Source organism: Dipteris shenzhenensis, chromosome 32 (assembly GCF_047967505.1).
Source record: "Dipteris shenzhenensis isolate YYH24624 ecotype China chromosome 32, Dip_SZ_1.0, whole genome shotgun sequence".
Taxonomy (NCBI): Eukaryota; Viridiplantae; Streptophyta; class Polypodiopsida; order Gleicheniales; family Dipteridaceae; genus Dipteris; species Dipteris shenzhenensis.
In genome coordinates this window covers 3,410,907-3,433,880 of record NC_141627.1, presented here as the reverse complement: position 1 = coordinate 3,433,880, position 22,974 = coordinate 3,410,907, and the positions used below count along the sequence as shown (strand labels likewise).

The following is a 22,974-nucleotide window of genomic DNA, read 5'->3' as shown; positions in this document are numbered from 1 at the left end:
GCCAGGTGGCTTCACCCGTTCTGCCTTACTTACCTAACACGAAAAACAATGTGTCACATATTCATGAATATGCTTTTTCATCTTTGGCCAAAAGAAATCTCGCTTCACGAGATCATATGTCTTCTCGACTCCTAGATGTCCCGCACATGGGCTATCATGGCACTATTGAATGACTCTCTGCTTGAGATCATTCTGATTAGGTACTACTACCTTGCCATTTCTTTTTAGCATACCATCCCTTATGGTATATCTTGCATAAGTTTGGCCTTTTCTGGATGCTAGGTCATCCTTTTTTCCAGGTTTCAATATATGAGCCTTAGCCCATTGACTCTGGACAAACTCGTCCACCTTTTGAGTTTCTCTAATCTTGGCCATTAGAGCACTCTCTAACACCGTGAAACTCATGTTATGCATAATGCATGACAACGCATCAGTAACTTTATTATCTTTTTCTCTTCGGTACCGAATCAACAAATTAAACTCCTGCATGAGTTCTGCCCACCTAGCTTGGCGGCCTCTCAAGTCAGGTTGTTTACAAAAATATTTCAGAGTATCATGATCAACATCCACATAAAACTCTGATCCATACAAATAATGTCGCCATGTTTTCAAAGCATGGACAACAGCATACAACTCTAATTCATGAGTTGGCCAATTTCTTTGAGAGGGAGAAAGCTTCTTGCTTTCAAATGCTACTGGCCTTCCCTTTGGAGGAGAACTGCTCCTACCGCAATGCCACTTGCATCGGTTTCCAGGAACAACGGTTTCGAGGGATCAACTATTTTTAACACTGGTCCTATGACCACAGCTTGTTTTATGGTGTTAAAACTTTCCTGTTGATTCTGTTCCCATATAAAAGGTACTTTATCTGAGGTCAGATCAATCAATGGCGATACTATTTCGGAATATCCTTTGATATGCCTTCGATAAAATTGGACAAATCCCAAGAATGATCGCAAAGCGGTCAAACTCTGAGGGATTGGCAAGTCAGTATCGCAGCCACTTTCTTTGGATCCATTTCTACCCCCTCTGGAGTAATTATGAATCCTAAGTATTTAAGTCTAACCATACACAGTATAGTTTTCTTCTTATTTACATAAAGACTGGCTTTCCTCAAAGTACTGAATACTATTCTTAAGTGTTCGCGATGCTCAGTAATACTTTTACTGAATACCAGAATATCGTCAATAAAATGTACTACAAACTTTTCGATATACGGACGTAGTAAATCGTTCATAAGCATGACGAATGTAGCTGGAGCATTGGTAAGTCCAAAGGGCATTACCAAAAACAAATAATGACCAAACCTGCTTCTAAAAGCGGTTTTATGCACATCCTCGGCTCTAATATGGATCTGATGGTAGCCACACTTAAGATCTATCTTACTGAAATTACGGTCCCATGCAATGCATCTAGCAAATCATCGATCCGAGCCATCGGATACCTGTGCTTAACAGTGATATTATTCAATGCTCTGTAATCTATACAAAGACGAAAAGTATCATCTTTCTTCCTCTTTAATATCATTGGCGAAGCAAAAGGTGAAAAACTGGGTTGAATCTGCCCCAGCTTGAGGTCAGCTTCTTCTGTAAAGCTTAATCTATAGGGAGGTCTATTTACAGGTTCTGCCCCCGAGATAAGCTCAATTTTATGTTGAACATTCCGATCTGTAGGTAACCCATAAGGTAACTCATCTCTAAAACAATCAGAGAACTTCTCCGATATCTCTTTAGCCAACTCGGCCATTTCCCCATCTTGGGTAGCCTCAGTGCTAGTCGACGCATCATCAATCGACTCTACCGATGCTATACACAGACACAGAAACTCTTTCGGAGTCTTTCGAATTTTCATGACTGAAATCAATGGTCCTCGGGGTAAATCCTTTTCACCTCGCAAAACATATTCTACCCCGTTCATCTTGAACTGGTAAATATGCTTTTTCCAATCAATGGCTGGATTTTTCCAAAAATGCCAGGCCATACCTAGGGCTATATCTGCGTGAGCAAGCCTGGTCAACTCAAAGTCCAGCTTCTCGACATAGTCCTGTATTCGAAGTTCCAACTGGGTAACCCTCTGGTTCCATACTTCAGTTGAACTTCCGTCCGCCATCCTGACCGTATAAGCATAGTCAGACGGACTAGTTTTCAACTTGAGCCTCTTAATAAGCTTCGAGTTAATTACATTGTGCGTTGATGCTGAGTCAAACAACACAATCACATCATGATTGGCTACTTGCCCTTTCATTTTAATTAACTCGGGCTCATCGAAAACCGTATACCCCATTGCTGCGGGCTTTGAAAGGATGTTATCAGGTGCACCGCTTACTAACTTAGTAACAGACACACTTAACAACACAGGTACTAACCTCTGAGAAGGTCCCCCCAATTGCATCTGCATATGTTGCACATTGGGACTCTCCTGCATTTCCGCGTCGCATTCAGATATTATCATGTTGGCCATGCGACGATCTTTATTTAGTGGACAATCTTTCCACTGATGTCGCTGAAGGCAACCGAAGCACAATCCTTCTTTTCTAGTTTTCTCCTTTTGCTCAGGGGTCAACGAGGACTTTGACCACAAGCCCGGGCTGCCATTGGAGTTACTTTCCTTTTCACCCTAACAGTGGTACTTGTCTTTGCTGGTCCCTCAACCGGCTTCACCTGCTTGGTTTGGCCACTTGGCTGCGAGACACTTGTCTTTGAAGTCCATTTCCTCTGAAATCCCCCTTTTCTCGGGTACTCATGCTGAGTCCCTGCCTGCACAAACCCACTAGGACTGCCTCTGACATCCTCATAGTTCAGGGCTACTGCAATAGATTCATCTAATGTAGTCACATATTTAGCCCCAACTTCCATTTTAATCTTGTCATTCAGTCCATAGATATAGTCTTTCAACTAAACCGACATAGGGAGAGGGTCTGTTATTTTCATAACACATTCCCTGAACTTGTCAGTGTACTCTGCTACCGACAAATTCCTCTGGCGAAGGTTTCTGCAAGCATCCCAAGCTCGAGACTCTTCGTCAGGTGGAAGAAAGTGTTTCTTAAATTCAGCCTTAAACCCTTCCCAGGTGGTAGGGGCAACTTGATCCTTCTGTTGCTTCATCCACCATCTATCCGCTGCCTCAATAAACAGGTGAGTGGTCTCATGGATTTTCTTTAGATCAGATCTGATTTCACAAATGGCGAAGGCTTCTTCCCACTTGTGTAACCAAACCTCGATCACATCAAAACTGCGCTCGATCATCCGACCAGCGTACTTCTCCGGTCTATAGTTGGCAATATTAGGTACCTTGACCTTCGCACGTTCTGATGAGTGTATACTGGGTTCTGGCTCTGCTGGAGCTTTGCCCTTTTCATTTCTAGATGGTCTAGCCGACAAGGCTCGCACCATTTTCCTAATTTCATTTTGACCAACGTTCACTTGAAGCTGCTGGTTCATGATCTGTTGTAAGCATCTTCTAATACAAAAATCCTACCCACCAGAGTAGGTGTTGTGTGATGGGACATTTGTTGTGTGGATTGAATCCTAGATTCTTCAGGATTCATCCTGGAATCTTGTCCCTCGGCTTCCATTCTTTCAAAAGGAAAAATAGGTTTTTTTTTTTTTTCACTTCAGATTCCCCTTTGCAGTACAGGAATAAATCGACTGCAAACTCTGCTGTACAGGAATAAATCGACTGCCAATTGAAAATTAAAATTTATACAGAAGAAATAAATGATGCTCCTTGGAAGCTCCACATAACGTAGATATCCCGAAGCCTGCTCTCTCTTTCGGATTGATCAGCCGCTCGTGCCGGTATCAATATCAGGTGATACCAAATGACACGCTCCTATTTCGCTTTCAGTTCCTTTCGTCAAGCCTAACTTTTGCTGGCTGTTTGGTTCTCTCGTCATTCACAGGCATCGTCAATTCACGGACTAATTCTACTATCTGTTCCTTCATTCAGTCAATCACAGCGAAATGATAGGCTCTATTCCTTCCAAAAGGATCGCACGTCATTCAGACTAAAGACCCGCTCTTTCGAAACCATTTTCCCTTCATACAGCTCGTTTGAGCGGCCAGCCATCGCATTCTTTGAGTTACATTCTATACGAATATTTTCAAGTGGGTGCTCCGAATGATACACTCCCTTATCTCCCTTGCTTTTTGGTCGACTGAACCAAATTTTGCGTGGCTTATAATTTGTGGCAGGAGCGTAAGGTTTGCAAACAACGAATCAGAGTTCCTTCGTCAATGAGGCCACTGATACGCTTGACACCGCCAACACCTCGCTCACGGGCTATATCGCTGTCCGTGCATCATCCATCGCTACGCCTGATTTACCAATTGAATAACCACTTCTAATTTTTGCCTGATGCCAACGGACGAGACGGCCAAATCCCGTGACCATTTAAAGCACACGTCGCAATCCCCTGCGCTCTAATACCAAATGATACGAACACTTTCTAATCCTTCAGCTTTCCATTGATTCACTAGCTAATCCAAAATCACAGGCGCTGGCATCTCGAATATCCACCCAGCCTATCTCGTGGTTCCCATGTACAAAAGATATGTAATTCAATTTCTTTTCATGCATATCCACAAGCCCTCAGTTCCCTAGATGGTTCCTTCTGCCACATGTCATCATTCTAGACCTTTAGCTTGGTACACCATTTACCCCTCTCTTGGGGCACAATTAAAACATTTGCCCCTTGGCATTATTACACATTTAGGTGCACCTAGGCCTGAGCACTCAGAACCACCTAGTCGATGCCAATACACCCTCACCTAGGACCTTGGCCATTTTATTTACGCACATAAAATATTACAAAAGTCGGTCATCTAAGAGAAAATGCCCACCGATCTTTCCGAGGTCATACTATCTCGGCTAGAGCATAACATCAAACTTTTCAACTCTACAGTACTAAGCATGCCCAAAGAAATGATGCATAATACCCTGTCAGTGCATAGTAATACTCAGTTTTCATTCAATGTGATTTCAAACAAGAGACTCATTAAAGCTGCATTAGATGATATTAACACAAAATTTAGCAAGGCAGCTTTTCAAAATTCACAGTATATATAAAAAGAGGGAGCCCAGTTGAAATTGCTCAGCCCTGGTCGATATAAGCATGCCTGACTTGGCTTACATATAAGGGAAATCTTTGTCAAACTAAGCCTAAAAGGAATGCACTGAGCACCTCTGTGCAACCTCTGATAAGCACAGGACAGAAACAGTGTGAAGCTTGAAAATTGTAATACATTTGCCAATTAAAAAAGGGTTCAAAGAAGAATGGCATTATCCATCACCATCAGCCTGTGCTTTCAAACTTACCGTGCAGTTCACGATCAATCTTTGTCTCTGTACACCTAATCCCTGCCACCCTGCAGAAAGATATCCTTGTTAGCTATAGCAGCTCCTTTGAGGCCCAACAAACATACAAAAACTGTAGAAGAAAAAAAAATCCATGCAAGAAACACCAGACTTAGTAAAAAGCATAGCAAAAGGAATAAATGAAACAATTTCAAATTATACGAGATATCTTTGCAAAACAAGTATCATTTGACATGTCTAACCCCCAATATTTTCCAATGATCTCAGAACTTCAAATTACTCAAGATAAAGCAAAGATACGAACAAAACACAAATGATTATGACATGTAAAACACAAATGATTATGACATGTCTGCAGCCTAATAATTTCCATTGATATCAGAAGCTCTTGTCAGAACTTAGGAAGGCAATGTACTGAACATGCTTTTGGCAGTCATTGCCCCACATGTGAGCCCCCATACAAGGAGGACAGGGGCAAGTAGACTTGGAAGCTAGGCAACAATGGGAGCACATTCCCATATATGGCTGCATTTCTTCTGGCAAGCTGGCAGGGCTTCAGCATATATATACGCCATCATTTGCGGCCAGATCTGGACCCCGTTGATAAGGAAAAAAACGGAAAGACAACCAGGAATTATGTACTTCACCACGTCAAATAGCTGAGACTTCATAGGGATCAGCTGCAATGTGGGCTCGTAGATGATGAGCTTATGAACCAGGTTCCAGAGCATGTGTCTTCGTATTAGGCACCGAGACAAACCCCCCACAAAAACTGACTGAACATGGATCACACAGACTCAAACAGAGCCAAAAGACTACACAGCCCGAAACAGATAGACATAGAACTGAACTTCCCCCCAAAACTCAGAGAACAGTCAGCCTTAGAATACTATGAACCCACAGCCCACACTCCTAAGCTTCCATCAAGAACAACAGCTTGTCACTCCCACAAAGCTGCAACAGCGCCACCTCCTCTCCTTCTCTATCAGCACCCAGGAATCTCCCACAATCAAATCAGCATAAGATCACAACCATGTCAAAGAGGCTTCCAATTCCTTTAGGATAGCTTCTCTTCCCTCACAAAGCAGAAGATCAGTGATTGACGAACATCTGCAGCAAGCATCAATCTCATGTTCTTCCACGAAGAGTGCCCAGCTCCTTTAGGACAACCATCATCGATGAAGGTCACGTTCCATTGCCCTTAGCCTGCAATTTCTTCGTCCCTCTATCTCTTGCATACGGAATTCATGGAGTCTCTGTCGCTAAGATTACTCCATGCTGCATCGTAGCGCCACCAATAGTCCTTTAGATGATCTTAGCCAGACCATGCATTCTGTGCATCAGCTCATGTGCAAACGACGACCGTCATGCCTGTGTGGTAGCCATGCTCAGCCAACTACAAACAGCTCGCTATCTCTGGAGGTCTCCAGTGCCAAGTTCTTCTCAACGCACACAAGCTCACAAACTCCCTTACGTGAAGATAACCAGCATCGTCCGCAATAGCCCTTCTCTCCCATTCAATCTGAATTCACCACGTAGCTGTAACCCCGGAGCACCTAGAGCTTATCCTTTCCAAACCTGGAGTCCCTTTGTGCCAAGCATGCAGTCAGAAATCCCCCTCCCATCACGTACGTAGGCCTTCACTTGATGGGCGCTTAGCCTTTCGCTTTCATCTACCAAACTCCTAGTTACATGCGTCGCTTCCTCTTTACTTCAGAAATTCTAGATTTCTCTACACGTGATCGATCGCAATCCAGAAGCTCTACATTCCTTGCTGCATAGCCACCTTTGCATGAGCAGGATGCCTTCCCAATCAGTCCAGCCACCTCAGCCTAATTTGCCACCTCATCAGTGACATTTTACCACTCTCAAGACATTTCTCCCAAATCACACACCCAAGCAATAATTGCCCCAAAATCCAACCTTTACGCACACCCTTACCATGCAAGCATTTAATGCTTATTCACCCACAGACTATCATACATAACAAACCAATCCCGACGCACCGGAAAATTATTGCCCTCATACACATACGGCTCGGGACAATCACAAAGACCACATGTCATCCCTTAACAAAACACCATCGCACATTGGATATCATGCTCTTGATTACCCTAGTGCAACCACACTGCATTATCATCATATCCCATGAAGTCCCTGCAAAATTATTGCCCTGATACACTTACGGCCCGGAAAATTATTGCCCTCATACACATACGACTCGGGACAATCACAAAGACCACATGTCATCCCTTAACAAAACACCGTCGCACATTGGATATCATGCTCTTGATTACCCTGGTGCAACCACACTGCATTATCATCATATCCCATGAAGTCCCTGCAAAACATACTTTATTGTCTCAAAAAACTATACATTAGTCCATCATGCTTGTGAAAGAAAAATCCACAAATGCCAAAAGCCCACACCCACCCTAGATGTGTACAACTATGTGCCTACCCACAGCTATATATAGTGCTCAAAAACTTGATAAAGGTTTTGTCCTATCACCGTCTCCGGCCAACAGTTGGCCATTATGATTGCCTGGTCTGGCAGACCAGTTCGTGGATTCATTGGGGATTCTTCAGAAAATCATCCAAGAATGTGGAGCTCTAGTCAATCTCTACTCAGGAGCTGCTTGAGCAGGATCCTCTCTATGCAGTATCTTTGCCCTTGTACCAGCTGCAAGAAGCACCGGCAAGAGAGGCCCCACTGAAATGTCCCTGGGTCATCACATTGGAGCGAGCCTTTGCCATCCAGCGCATTAGTAGATCCCAAACCCACAATGGTGGACCACGTCACATGGAGCTTGTTTGGATTTTCGTTCCAGTCCCCACATTGTATCAAGCTCAATCTAGTTTCAGTTTTTTGTTACTTTGTTCTTTCCTTGATGAGACATATCATGGATATCAATGTAACACCTTGGTCTCATATGCCATTATGGCCTATTGTAGATTATTATTCTCTCTCTCTCTCTCTCTCTCTCTCTCTCTCTCTCTCTCTAGATAGTACACATCAGGGAGAGACATGGAGATAGTAGCAATAATCTGAAGAGCTTATTGGAATTGCCAGCTCACAAACTTGGAAGCTAGATAAAAGAAATTTTGGAACACCACAGCAAAGTTCTCGGATTTAGGACACATATAAGCTCAGCAAATCTCACAAAGTACAAAGGATTTGTGAAAATTATCTATCACTAGATGTAACTGACCACTATTTAGTTTAATAGCGGTCACCAGTCCCATAGATCCCGTAGGGTCTCAAGAGGACTTTAATCCTATCACTTTCTCTGGAGGCAAAAGGACTTTAATACTATCATATCATCATCCCCTCTCTCTCTCTCTCTCTCTCTCTCTCTCTCAGGCCCAATTAAAGGCACAAATCCCTATTCACCTTTCTACCACTGCTTTACACGAAGCCCACTAACTATTCAAGATGGAACTGTTAAATTCAGTCTTTCATGAAAATTGAATTTACAAACCTTCCGTGGTTGAACCCATGGCATCACTGCATTCATGTTGCTAAAATTAACCTTGGTTCTCTTTTCTGGTGGCTTCAAAATTTGGAATGAGCAGATCAGTGATTCATCAACACTCATCATTGCTCCAGAATTGTCAAATTCACCACAGTAATTTGGAGCAGAGAATATTGTTACTAGAGCCCTATTCGCGAAAAATTCATAGCCTTCTTCAACAACCTGTCACAAGGGTCAAGGTCAAGATAAGATAGGTGCTCATTCCAGTTTCGGCTAAAATGAAAATCACAAAATTGAAACAGCAGAGAGCAATCATGTTTGTAAGACCTGGTGAGCTCGACAAATGAGATCCAAATCGTGCCTCTGTAGAAATTCAGTAACCTTGTCTGATCCAAATGTATGAGAAACCCCCCTATCACTTTCCCCCCATCCTACTATGGACTTTTCAGGATCAGACCAAAGAAGATCACATAAAAGCCCTGACTCAGGCACATCTGTGGGCCGTCCAATGTTACGAATTTGATCCAAATTGTTTAACTCAGGAGAAAGCCCGCCATGCATGCAGAGAATCTTTTCATCAATGAGAGCAGCAACTGGCAAACAATTGAAACACTCAGTAAATGTCTTCCAAAGACGGATGTTAAACCGCCTTTTGCATTCATCGTAGAATCCATAGATGCGATTTATTGAAGCAGACTCATGATTGCCCCTGAGCAAGAAAAAGTTCTCAGGGTACTTGATTTTGTAAGCAAGAAGTAGACATATAGTCTCTAGGCTCTGCTTCCCTCGATCAACGTAGTCACCAAGAAACAAGTAATTGGCCTGCGGTGGGAATCCTCCATACTCGAACAATCTCAACAGATCTGAATATTGCCCATGAATGTCACCTGTCCACCATGCATCAGCAATATCAACAAACAATGATGTGTAGTGATTGCAGGATAACAAAATTTTTGTACTTCTGTATTTTCCAATCCAAGAAACACAAGATCACTATTACAATAAACAGTTCTACAAATGTTGGACTGTTTTGACCTACTTCCAGACAAGGGCTGCGGGCACCAAATGTTTATGGTCATGGGGGCTAAATTTTTCCTATTAGGAGTGTTGGCACACCTCTTTCCCTAGCAAAACACAGTGAATACCACCTCAAATTCATATTCAAACAGTGCAGCGAGATTGTGTGTTACTAAATCAGTAAATTCTCAAACCCACTATGAAATCGAGCCTACTCTATGCACTCAGGGTCCATAAGACCAGTTGCATAAGCTGGCTATGCAATATCTAGCAGCTAAACACATACTTTAGTCATCCCCGGCAACCTACTTAAGTACAAAGCAGGGACATCTCCTATAGGACATCACTCAAAGACCTGCAAGAACTTACACCTCAGGATTTGTAACATGCAGCAGACAACAAAAGATGTGGCTCATAGAGCCGTTGGTTCCTATTTGGTCACTCTTAAGTACTATGAAATTTTCCAAGGTGAAAACACATAATTTGTACAGCTAAAGAGAAAAAGGAAGAGGGAAGGTCTCAAGGTCAAGATTGTCATGTGCACGCTAGGGACAAGCAAGAAAATGACGGGCTAGAGTGCTATCAGTGGGAACATGGGTCAACAGGATTGTTTTTTCACTTTTCTTGGCCGGTGTGTGCAACTATGGCCCTGGCCCTCCTTTTCTAGCCTCAGGGAAGAGTGCTCGCCAAGACAAGCCAAGAGGAAGAGGAATATGTCATGTGCACGCTACGGACAAGCAGGCAGATGATGGGCTAGAGTGCTACCATGGGAACATGGGTTAGCAGGATTGTTTTTTCGCTTTCCCTGGCTCTTGTGTGCTTTTCTTGGCTTTTCTTGGCAAGCACTCTTCCCTTAGCTATAAAGGGAGGGTCAAGGCCATAGTTGCACACCCCAGCCAGAGAGGGAACAGAGCTAGGAGCTACCAGCGTAGTTGTCCACCAGCCGGTGTGCGACGCAAAGGCTGAGATTTAGCTTGTAGGGCTGGCACTTTCTACAAGACTTTCAAGCCTAGGCTCGGTGGGGCTGATCAATTCTGGATCCACGTGGTTGGGTGGCGAGTTGCCTACACATTATTCTTGTGTTCTAGACCATGGTTTCGATAGGGTTAGATCTTGTGAGGGTATGATAGAGCTGCCCTATCGTGGATGATCTCGATCATGGTCGAAGTGACGCAAGGTATGATGGAGTGACAAATTCTAGGTATGGATCCAATGTGCAATTGATGAAGATTTTGTAGTAGCTTTGTCAGCTAGGGATGTGAATTCGTCATGAGAGGATCCTTGTGGTGAGGAAGATTGAACCAAAGAGAGAAATTCGCCAAGAATCTGGGAAAACAAGAGCAGTACTTGGCAGTTGGTGAGAATTCTCATTGGGGCCAACAAGAGAGAAGACGAGTTTGTCTTGGGAAGGAGAAATCTAGTAGCGAATCATTCTTGAGTAGAAGCGATGGGAGGATGCTGAGTTTCATGGAGATAGGGTGATGCAAATTGGACCTGGATGGCTAGGAAATCAAAACGTGGGATGGCGCCACAGGGAGAAGAGCTCGGATGCAACGCAACTCCTGGCTTTGCTTTTGGAAATTCATTTTAGAAGCCTTGTTTTTTGGAAAGTGCTTTTTAAAGCTTTAATTGCCAAAAGCAGGAGCGCCTTGGAAGTCTAAAAAAGAGAGAGCTTCTTTGGAAAGCTATGCTTTCCAAAAAAGCAGATGTTTTTTTGGGAAAAAGACAAAAAACGAAATTCAGTTTTGGAGCTTTCAGATGCTTTTCCGAAACCAAAAGCCCAGGCTAGCAGTTTTACAACCCTACCCTCCCTATCTTCATTGCAATTTAGCACGAAGGGATTCCAGGACAGATTCTGCAAGTTGCAACGCACAGTCTACTCCATAGCAGCACTACTCCAACTCTTTCTCGCTTCTTGCACCGGGCATCCTTCTCTCAGATTTCGCCATCATCGTTAGCTCACGGGCCTATGGGACAAAGTGCACAGAAAAGCGAACTCATACAAGCCTCAATGGGCTGAAGCAAAGGGTACACTTGCTAAGTACTAGTCTATGCTAACAGAATCATAATCATCATCATAATCATAGACAAAAAATATCAATCAATCTATTCAAGCGCTGGGACGAAATCGAAGCGTGGTACAATGATGGCTCTCTGGTGGGCTGCGAAGATGTCTCGTATCTGCATCTGTCAAGCTGTCTCGCGCTACGATGGGGGATGCGGTCTCCTCGCTCTCTGGACTCTCTAGGCTATGTCTAGAGTGGCCCCTCGTCTCTGTCGGTCTCCCCTGAGGAAAGCTGTGATAGGTCGGACCTCAATAGAGTGTACTCTAGAGGGGCTCTGTCGCACATGTGGCCTCTGCGCCCCTCTCCCGGTGGTACTGTGACAGCTGCTCATCCAAACTGCTCTCATATCAGCTAGCTCCTCTTCCTCCACTCCACTGTGTCCGGGGGCTGACTCAAATGTATAGAAGTCGGTGGTGTGCCGATATGCCCGTTACCCTCTATGTCTTGTAGTGGTTTGACCATCCCCTACTGCTCTCTGACCTGTCGTAGAAGCGTCTCCCTGTGTCGCCGCATCTCCATCAGATAAAGCCCGATACAGACCTGGTTACGGAAATGGATCAGTCCTAACAAAGGACCGAAACTACTCCGCTCTAGGTAGAGAGAGTGGTGGCGTCCCTGAATCTCGTAGTAGGCTGGGCAAACACAAAAAAAATGCTCCTCTGTCTCAACCGTCCCCAACGTACATAGCATGCAGATCCGTTGCTCTCTAGGTATACCCGCTGCTCTCCTACCTCGATCCTCAGCTGATGGGACGAAACCCACATCTGACCAATGGCAATCCTCAGTGCATGAGAGACTCCTCTATCCTCGAGATACTAGGGTCTGATACCCCAAGTCCGAGATGCGTGAAGCTGGAGGAGGTCTAGCCATATGATACGGTTGATCTCATCTCGCGGGATCAACTCAAGAGGTGCATCCATGCTATACTGAAAGGGGGGGAGCATGTCCATCTGGATACCGTGCCTGGCAAGCCATGTAGATACGTGTGCATACCATGTGTCTGCCCCACTCGTGCGAGTCGTTTGGATGACTCTAGGGCCAGCCTCGGAAGTCTCAAATGGGGTAAGTCCCAGACTCTGTGGATCAAAGTCACTGTCTGAAAGATGGCATCAACCTAGAGGGTCATGGCGAACTTTGCCTGTACTATCTCATGTGGAACTAAGGGCTTACATCGAATCATCATGGATCCCATCGTCACCTGTAACCGCTCAAAGCTCCTCCAATCTGTCCTTGGAAGATCACAACCCCAGAAAGGTGCTGCATACATGACAGTCGACCGCACCAGTGTGTCGAAAAGCCAACCCGTCGTCGGTGGATCCTGGAAACATTGTCGCTCTAGTCTAGCCAAAGCACTACGTCCTCATGTGAGCCATGCCTGGGCTGCATGTTTCATCGTGAAGATGGGTCGTGTGAAGACTGCTCCCAAATATGTGTATGACTGCACTATCTCCATTGGCTCACCAAGATAGGTGAAACCAAGTCGGTGAGTCACTGCTCGTGAGGTGTTGACGATCATAACCTTAGTTTCCCCAAGGTTGACCATCAGATCTCTCTCTCTGCAAAACACCTCTAATGTCTCTAGGTCTCTCTGCAGCCCCTCCGCTGAAGAGGATATAAGGACTATATCATCAGCATGTAGCAATATCTGTATGAGGAGATCCCCTAGTGCTCGTTGCCTACCCTAGTGCTCACTGCCCCGTGCCTCTGTATGACTGCTGATCTCTCTCTCTAGTACCGATCCATATATCTTGGCCAATGTGTGGCTAATCATGAGGGTGTGATAGTTCCCAATGTCCATGAGGTCTCCTGCCTTGTGTATCGGTACGATAGTAGTGGTGCTCCATGCTGGTGGGACGCCGTGACAAACTGCAAGGTTAAACATATGTGCAAGGATCAGTGCTAGGACCTCCTACCCATGTGCGAAGTGCTCTGTCTGAAGGCCTTCGTGATCTTGTGCTTTTCAATTGTGGAGTCGACGAAGTACAGCCTGCACATTCTGCATAGTGAATAGATCACAGGTAGTGGGCCTGGGCATAGAGGATGTATCTGGCGGTGTCTACCTCAGGACATCATATAAAGAGCATGCATAAGTGTGCCACACACCCGGATCAATGATGGGGATGGGTGGCTTCCCCTCCGAGAGGAATCCCCACCCAGTGGTTGGGTCTCCCCCTCGAAATGATCTGATGATCTCATCCATGGAAGGCTCGTCTCTTGCAACGTGTCAACCGGTGAAAGATCATGTGTCCCCCATGTGACGTCAACTGACCCAAGGCTCGATCCTGTGTGAGGTGGGCTCGCATCTCTCTACACTCATCATCAAACCAGAGAAGATCACCAAAGACGTACAATGATTTCGTAAGAGTAGATAGTTCCAATCACAGGGCATGTCTATGGATTACTTCCCACCACACATGATACTAGTATTCACTAGACATCCCTTTCCTATGTTTGACACACCAAGATACTCCTCAGATCATCCGAGATGGCCTATGGACGACATGGGTATCTCCTCCACAGCAACACGCAACCAACATAGAGCATTTCCTCCACCTAAGCAAGGACTTCTTCATCCAAGCACCAGAATATCTATAGATCCACCTTTCCCATGCAATATCGATCACCATGGGCCAGCTCCTAACCACTCCAAATCAAGGCAGGACATGAAATCGCTGCCACACGACATCGTAGAGATCTAAACTATTTGCAATGAAAATGAGGCTGAGACCGAGGAGCATGTCCCTGATGTGACAGCCAGTTTCATATGAGGAACTTGTTGTACCCTTTGGTTTGTGTTATGCTCTTGACATCTTCAATAGGATGATGAGTTGCACTTTCTAGAGACATAGATCCTGTGGGGACATTCTTTGATATAAGTATGAGGAAGAGCACAAGGAGCACTTGAGAGTGGTATTTGATCTCTTAAAGAAGAATTAGCTGCTCATGAATGCCAAGACAAGTGAATTCTTTCTATCTGAGGTGCAATTCCTTGGTCACATAGCATCAGAGATGGATACAAGGCCATTGAGTGGCCAGACCTCAAGAGCTGTCAGAAAATACAGGTCTGCTTTCTGCAGCAAACTCACAATGCAGAAAAATCTCTCTCGGGAACAGTAGACAGCACCTTGTAGGCCAAAACAACAGAAGATAATACAGCACTTCGGCCAAAACACCTCAGTATATATCTCCACAAGCACGGGTAAAATAAAAAGATTAGGAATGAGCACAAGGCATCCAGCAGTAAAGTGCAGCCATAGATGGACACCAGTACACTGAGGATGAAGGCCAGACTGCTGCTGTAATATGGGCTCCTGCTTGCCTCAACACAGGGCTTCAATGAGATACCCAAATGACCAGCAAATGGGGCCTGTTATAGAGTTGAGAGTTCACAGGCCAGGCCAACCTGGTCTGTAGAAATAGCAGACCAGATCTGGGTCTGCATAGCCCGTCCAGGGGTGTATACCAGCCAACCAAATGCCCAACTGGACAGACCAACAACTGAGGTCTGCTGACTTCAGTTCAGCCTGCTATCTGCACTGTCAGGGCACCCTGAACAGCCCTTCTTTGCACCTCCAGACGCCAGAATTCTGCTTCTACCTACCCCTGCCAACCCTAACCTATTGGCCCCGCGTACTCATCATATGAGAAGAAAGAGCTTTGGTGAAAATGCCCACAGCATTCTCTTTTGTGGGGTAGTAGGTCGACTCGATCAGCTCATCCATTATCAGCTCCCTGATGACTTAAGTGGTAGTGAACCTCGATGTGTTTCATCAAGCATGGAACACCAAGTTCTTCGCAATCTTTTTTGCAATAGATCTCCACAGCTTCTTCCTGAATGACCTCCATGTCTTGAAGGATCCATCTGATCCATAAGGGCTCGCATGATGCCATGCATGCCACTCTGCAGTCTGCCTCAGTTGATGAAAGACCAACCTTTGGTTGCTTCTTACCAAGCCAAGAAGTGACCCCTAACCCAGCAAGAAACAACTCATTTCTGGTAGGAGTTATTCATAGTAGTTAGTATCATACTCACTCCCAGTACCATGACGCTCAAAGGTTTTGGGATGAATGCCTTGGACTTGCTGATTTTTGCTACACCACCACCAAGCATTTATCTCTTGGGATTAACCCATTTGAGGCAATGTATGGATGCAAAGTTGGGATGCGTTTCACAATTACAGACATAGCTGTGGAAAAATAGCAAGCCCAAGATGACTTGGAAAGGATGGAGGCTTCTCTACAGTAACATACAAATGCCAAACCTAGCAGCAGAAGTGTGCAGATGAGCATAGGAGGTACTTGGTTTTCAAAGAAGGGGATTATGCACATCCGCGTCTCCACAAAATTCAATATACCTCCCCAAAGGGTAACCACTCTTCAGTATTATGGCCCTTACAAGATCATCTACAAGGTTAGGGGCATCAGATATCAACTGGACCACCCACCCCCATGATCCACAATGTGTTCGAAACCGGCCTTCGATAAACAAAAGGGCAGTGATCTTCTTCTACTCAATCATAAACTTCATAAATGGCCACAATGCAAGCTTCAGTCACTTCAATCACTTAGCACAACTTAGAAACAAACTTCAACAATAACAAGGTGAGGCTAGAATGCCCCTGCTCAATGAAAATAGTACACACTGCACCCACTGGTTCCCAATGCCTTGGCGCCCCTTATGGTATTTATTTAATGCTTCTGAATGGAAATGCTTTACAACAGGGGTTCAACCCTACATCGTCCCTCTCTGCAAATCCTCTACTTGACTTCAAGGCAGCTAATCCAAGTGCACCACTAGAATTCCCACTGGCAAGGCATACTCAGGCATCCATACCTCTGACAAACTGAGCTCAAGGCAGCAGCCTCAAGGCTATCACATGCATCCACACTGTCCTTAGGCCTTCCACAAGAGCACCCTTGCCTCTAGGTGCTTGCTAGAACCTATAGGAGTCCTAAAAGGACTGCAAACAACACGCATGCACTGCAAAAAGCTGCAAAACAAGAAAGAACAAGAAAAAACAGAACCTGGAACCAATTCCTGCTATCTGTGGCAGAGGGGCGAGTTCCTTCCTCGCACCTATCCTCTGTCCACGCTCCTCGCAGGGTGCAAGTGTCTTCCAACAATCCGGACAAGAGAGAAATGAAGGTAGAGAGTGGAGGGTGAACAAGAAAGAGCTGTATAGGAAAGATGGTCCACAGATCTGCCCCGAAATGACTGCCTCGGGATCTGTGCTTGAGTCCTAAGAGAGGATGCCAAAAGCAGTAGGGAAAGTTCCTCCTGCAGCCTGCACTGGTCCAAAACAGCTCTAGTAGCCACCACGCAACCAGAAACACGTGCAGAAAGGTCCAGCATAGAAAAAGACAACCCCAGGCACCTACTGGAGGCAGCCGTACACGTCCGCACGGATTCCATACAGCCGTACGGACATATGTACAGTCCGTACAAAAAATTTCAGAAAGTTGGAAAAAGACTTCTAGCACTTCCTAGAAGTGCAAACTAGCCTTGGAACAACCAAATAGGCTTAAAACGGCTGAAAGCAGGCTTGAAACAGCTCAAAAACTGCACAAGAACAATTGAAAAACGTCCAGCACCTCTAGGAGAAGAGTGAGGGGAGAGAGATGGAAGGTATCATAAATTGTTATGTTATAACCATTAATTGTAATTATTTGTACGAAGACATATAGATTGACATTGTCCAAACAACCTGTTTTCTGGCTATAGCTTGACTCAGATCGAGACCTTATGGTTCTCATGGGACCACTGCACCACTGGTGTGGGAAACACTTATTGTATAGGCCAATTATAATTAATATAGAATGCATGCATGTGCATTAGGCACCTAAAGGGTATTGGTGGTGCTATAGGAGACCTTAGTCTAGCCTTAAAGGCTAAAAGCGAGTCGTAAATGGAGATTGACACCTCCTCTCTAAGGGTGCAAACCCAATGGACAAGTCCCCCTCCAGATGGCTAGTGCACATGTTAGTTGCATATGCCTTGTAATGTCCATGCAGGTTGTTGTGGATACACACATTGTCATTCTTTTCACTCATGATTCGTCCAGCACATTGTTTGCACTGTATAAGAAAACACAGATTGCAGACGCCATTCCCCATTGGCGGGTCATAAATATCTGCATAATGTGTACAATCTCTAAATTTATGTGAGTATTCATTTCGGAAAGGTACTTTAGTGTTACAGTCATCCATGAGTAAACTGAGCTCTATTACTCGTGCCACAGGATGACAGCAGAAACCTTCTACCGGTCCCCCCTACTCATCTCTGTTGGATGCACCCATAGCCATCATGAAGGAGCCTTACTCTATGCAGCCTTACTCTATGATGCAGCAACGAGGGTGCCTCGAATGGGACGGGACCTCCAATCTCCTGCCGGAAGGGCATCTCTGCTGAGGGGTAGATTTGGGGTCTCGAGCTTGACGACCTCCAATCAATGCGATCTCCTCCCTTGACAAGCAAAATCTGTTATCTCCTACTATTAGGAGCCCAGTCCAGTGATAAGCCTCAATCGTAGTCTGTTGATCTAACGTACAAAGAGTATCAATGCCCTGCTCATGTCCAAGTATCCAGGAGTAAATAGAATGTGATATTGACTAAACAGAGTGTGACATGTCTTTGGTTGGCATAATCAATGCTCTGCTCATGTCCAAGACCAAGGAGTAAATAGAATGTGATATCGAGTTAATTGAATGTGATATCGCCCTCAAGGAGTGTGACATGTCTTTGGTTGGCATAATCAATGCTCTGCTCATGTCCAAGTAGAACAGGAGTAAATAGAATGTGATATGGCCATCAAATCTCATAGTATCTAAGACATCTCATCAATGCATGTCCTCCACCTCCACCTCATGCATGTCATAAGACGATGCATAGTCTCAAATGTATTCCGGGTTATGTGGCCGCAATCTCACATCCTACCTCTATGTGAAACCTATGCGATGAGGTCATGAGCTGACACATAGGGATCCGTACAGCGAGGGACTGGTGAATCTATAGGTACCCTGGCTTCTAAATGAAGCTATCCTCGCTCAAGTGGGGGAAACGCTCTGTATATGATATCATGTAGAGTAAATCTCCTTCCCCACATCCATGTGGGAAAGCATTGTGACAGAAGCCTACCCACTCATATCTCTGAGGTCTACCGTCCAAAAAGCTCTTGCATACAGGGCTGTCAATCGGTCTAAAAAGGAGGGATTTTGTATTGGTGTATTGGAAGTATGCCAAGAAATGCTGTCGCTCCAATCTCGCTAGTGAAACATGCCCTCTAGTCAATCATGCCTGTGCTACCAATTTCGGCGTGAGCTTGGAACCTATGAAAATTCATCTCAAGTAGACATACAACCTCACTATTCCAATAAAGCAGGATGGGGATGAGGGTATGTGCCACTCTCGATCCTTGTCCTCCCAAGGTGTCCACAAAAGAGGCCACCTCATCAATGTATAGGCCAAAAAGGATGGGAGTTATGGGGGCATACCCGTTTCACTCCAATGGCCGCTCACCTCCTTGTGCACCCCCTGCCTGTGACTCACATACAAGGCCCTGACTGCCCATATAACTTTGTGTGCAAACCCTAAGTCCGAAATCATGAGATGAGGCAGCCCTGTGGTGCAACGTCGAAGGGCTTCTAGCAGTACAGTGGCTGGCCTCTCCTATGAGAGATCTGAGGATGAAGATGTGAGCACAGTACGGAGCTAGTGTGGAGCTATCTCCTATTCAGAAAGTTGGGTCAACTCCCCACACGTAAGCCACCCTATATCTTGGAATCTAGAGCCTGAAGTCCTTCAGCAAGCAGACTTGCCCACGTTAGGCTAAGGGCGGAATAGTCCCTCAATGAATCCAGTGGCCACTAAACGTACATTATCCCATGTAGCAAGCTTATATTTCTTGAGGAAGCTTGATCTACCCACACACATCTTCCATGTCTCTTCTAGGACTTAGATACAGACTCTCTTAGCTTATCAACATGGCAAAGTATGACCTTCCCTGAAAAAGAAGAGGAGAAATGAAATTAGCTGGCCACCAATAAAATGGAAACGTTCACCCAAAGATAGTAGGCTGCAATTTTGGAACAGCATTGGATGTCTATTAAAACCACACAGAATTATAATAAACGAGCTGCACGACATACTCTTGTAACGTCAAGTATTGTCAACTTAAAAATTCCTTGCAACGCAATGCAATGTGTGGGGTAAAGCTGTAGCAAACATTCAATTATCTGATTCGTGCCTTTCTTAGTCAACAGGTAGTTTGAATCATGTTCGGCTGACTAGTTTCATGACAGCCATGACTATCAATTCTTGCATGTGATACTTGTGGAGAGAATATAGCATATCCAGATAAACGCAATTTGAGCTTAGCTCTGGCTAAACCAAAAGCACAAACTAGTTGTTCCTTCGTACTTACAGCACAGCCATGTTTTTGTATACCTTGCCGTGCAGATAAGGAAACCCGATAACATAATGATTAGCAGCATGCTGTTGGTGAGTGCTTATACTAGGACTCTGGATTGGCCTATGGCTTCTAGTTGGATCTCATCAATCCTCTGGGATAAAATTTTAAGTTTACCAATCCTTTGAAGAGAGGAGGGAGAAGAGCTCTTCAAAATCAAAAAGAAGGGGTAAATTTCAAAAGTTATTGAAAGGGTCACGTTTCAGATTTTGCAGGATGGGCGTTGAATTCGTGTAAACCAGGACATGACTGCTCCAATTTGCAGAGCAATCACAGGTGAGCACATGACCGGGATCGAAGTTACATTAGCAATATCGTTTACGCTCTCAATCCCAATCTTCGAAAGCTGAACTTAGCTCACGAGATGGGATTGGTCGGGGATAGCGTCTCAGACGATCAGCACATGGCGACTTTAGCAGTCCCCAGATGTTTAATCCCTGAAATTTATAACCTATTGTCGGGCCACAATTTTGTACTGCACACCTAGAAGGCGGAGAAGAGACTATTTCCATCAACAAACAGGCTGCCATTTGAGCAACTAGAACATCGATAAACCTTCGAGTCGCATTCGTTTTGCCTCCGCAACACCTTCTGAAGCTTGATCGCCACAAGCATCCAGCTCTGAAGGCTTTGGCAGAGCACGCTTCAAAGACCCACAACAAGAACAGATTTTTCCCGGAAAAACACTCTGCGCCATTACACGATAATCATACCACAGATCTTAATGGGCGCTTCGAGCTCTAAGAGATTGGGCTGCTGCATGAAGATGTCCTTGGAATGCTGACAGAGCTGTTTGATCTCTGCCTCCGAGAGCTGGACTTGTTTGCCCGGTCTGGCGCTGCGCACCTCAAGGAGCCGCGAGATTATGTTTTCTAGTAAGGCAAGGTCCATCGAGCCACTGCTGGAGGAGTGTAGATGGAAGTGCCTGTTTCGAGCTTCTTGCTGGAAAACCAAAGCCCAATGGAGTGTGTCCCCTTCTCTGGCTAGGCCGTGGCCTTTCACTCCTGTCTGCCCGACAAAACTTGGGTGCTTTCGCCTCTCCTGCTTTCAAAATCTGCACATTTTCCTCGCAAGAATGGCTCGATTGCCAATCTCCTCCCTCTGTGAAACTGCGCTTACGGGCGATTACTGCGTGGGTGCGGCGAAATGGTAAAAGGCGCAGAGAATCACTTTTGCAAAGCGAGCGATAGGGAGCCCGCTATACAAGGAGGGGGGGGGGGGGGCCGACAAAGCCAAAGTCATGTGTCGTTTCGACGAGCCAAGAATTCATCATCATCGAAATCGCCATTGATTGCGCTACTCCACCATCAGTCCACACACGCCAAACTACTCCTGCTCCTGCTCCTCCTCCTCCTCCTTGCTCTTCCTCGGATCTTCCAGCGTCGTCTGCATCAATCCCATTTCTTCCTTACCTTTCTTGGTGGCATTTGATGAGAGGAGAGCTTTCGACTTCATTTTTGCTGATTCCAACGAGGCGCTTATTTTAGGCCGTCTCCCAGCGCATGGCAAAATATCTCAGAAGGTGGTCACTGTGGACGACTCCTCTCTCGTCCATGCATCACAACGTTACTAAGCTAATAATAATAATAAAGCTTTGTTGTGTGACGCGCTTGTAAAAGAGCTTACACCCACCACACATCTCATGGAGAACTCTTTCCCCCCGCCTTGTTCCCAATTCGGGCAGCTTGGAGCAACAGCAACTCCAACAAAAAACAAAATTGACCATACCCTTTTTTTTTCCCCACAAAACAACAAACTTTCATTACCACCCCAAAAAAAGGGACCATTCAATCTTTCATAGTCTTTGTTTGGGCGAGACTACCTTGGTTGCTCAATGAGCTTAAGCAAAACCTCCGGGATCTTAGGGCCATAAAAGACCCACTGGCTAGCAGGTACCTCTCGAGTGTTTTTAACTCTCTGTAGTTGTCTTTTTACAGTGTAAGTCACAACCATACCAACCTTCCAACAACACCTAACAGCAGTATGGTACATGTTGTAGATAATTACACTCGCCATTGCACTCCAATCTCTTTAGCTACCATCCCACCAACTACCCGGAAACTTACTCAGACAGAAGTATGGGAGAGTTTCTCCACCAAAAAGTGGGGCAGTTTCATGGCACAATAGAGACGAAAGAAAGCCCCTTGCCATTTGAGCACATAAGAGTTAGCTAAATGGAACCAATGCATCATCTACACTGAATGCAACTATCGATTCATATAGTATGATGTCAATGAAGATGGAGGTATTGGCACACTATAGCAAGCTATACACTGTGTGGGAAAGAGAACTAAGAACTTCACAGCATAGAGTCGAGCAAGCATATATTGCTCCTTGGGCAATGACTAGGACCTCACTCTTAGGCCACTCGGTGTGGTCGATGGAACCTAATTTCAACAATAGAGGGTGTTAGAAGGAAAACAAGGCCACATGGAGATGACACCCCCTGTTTGCTTTTGCATGTGCTGGCACCTTTGTTCAAATATGACCCTCCTTACCACCCTCTAAACCTCCGTGCATGTAGTCACAAAGGCCATGCACATAAAAAGAGCCTAGCTAAACATACTAGGACCATAGAGTACTACAAGATTGATCGGCTACCGACATCGTGTCTCAAGGATGGGCTCAAGGTGC

The 22,974-nt window shown here is 45.1% G+C and overlaps 1 protein-coding gene across 3 annotated transcripts; it reads right to left on the bottom strand.

Annotated features, from left to right (window-relative positions):
* Nucleotides 1–5,007: 5,007 nt before the first annotated feature.
* LOC147880188 (serine/threonine-protein phosphatase PP1 isozyme 3-like) lies at nt 5,008–21,851 on the bottom strand. 3 transcript variants are annotated; one of them, XR_015540535.1, is made up of 5 exons: nt 21,054–21,851; nt 9,120–9,679; nt 8,799–9,014; nt 7,590–7,657; nt 5,008–5,366 (listed from the first exon to the last, which is right to left on the bottom strand). XR_015540535.1 is itself a non-coding variant. In XM_087370435.1 (4 exons), exons 1-4 carry the CDS (start codon nt 21,229–21,231, stop codon nt 5,352–5,354), a joined length of 969 nt encoding a protein of 322 aa, XP_087226561.1. In that variant the 5' UTR covers nt 21,232–21,850; the 3' UTR covers nt 5,008–5,351. The 3 variants fall into 3 exon arrangements, 1 of the variants encoding a protein (XP_087226561.1); XR_015540537.1 differs by having other exon boundaries at nt 21,753–21,844; XM_087370435.1 differs by lacking the exon at nt 7,590–7,657 and having other exon boundaries at nt 21,054–21,850.
* Between the last annotated feature and the right edge of the window lie 1,123 nt (nt 21,852–22,974).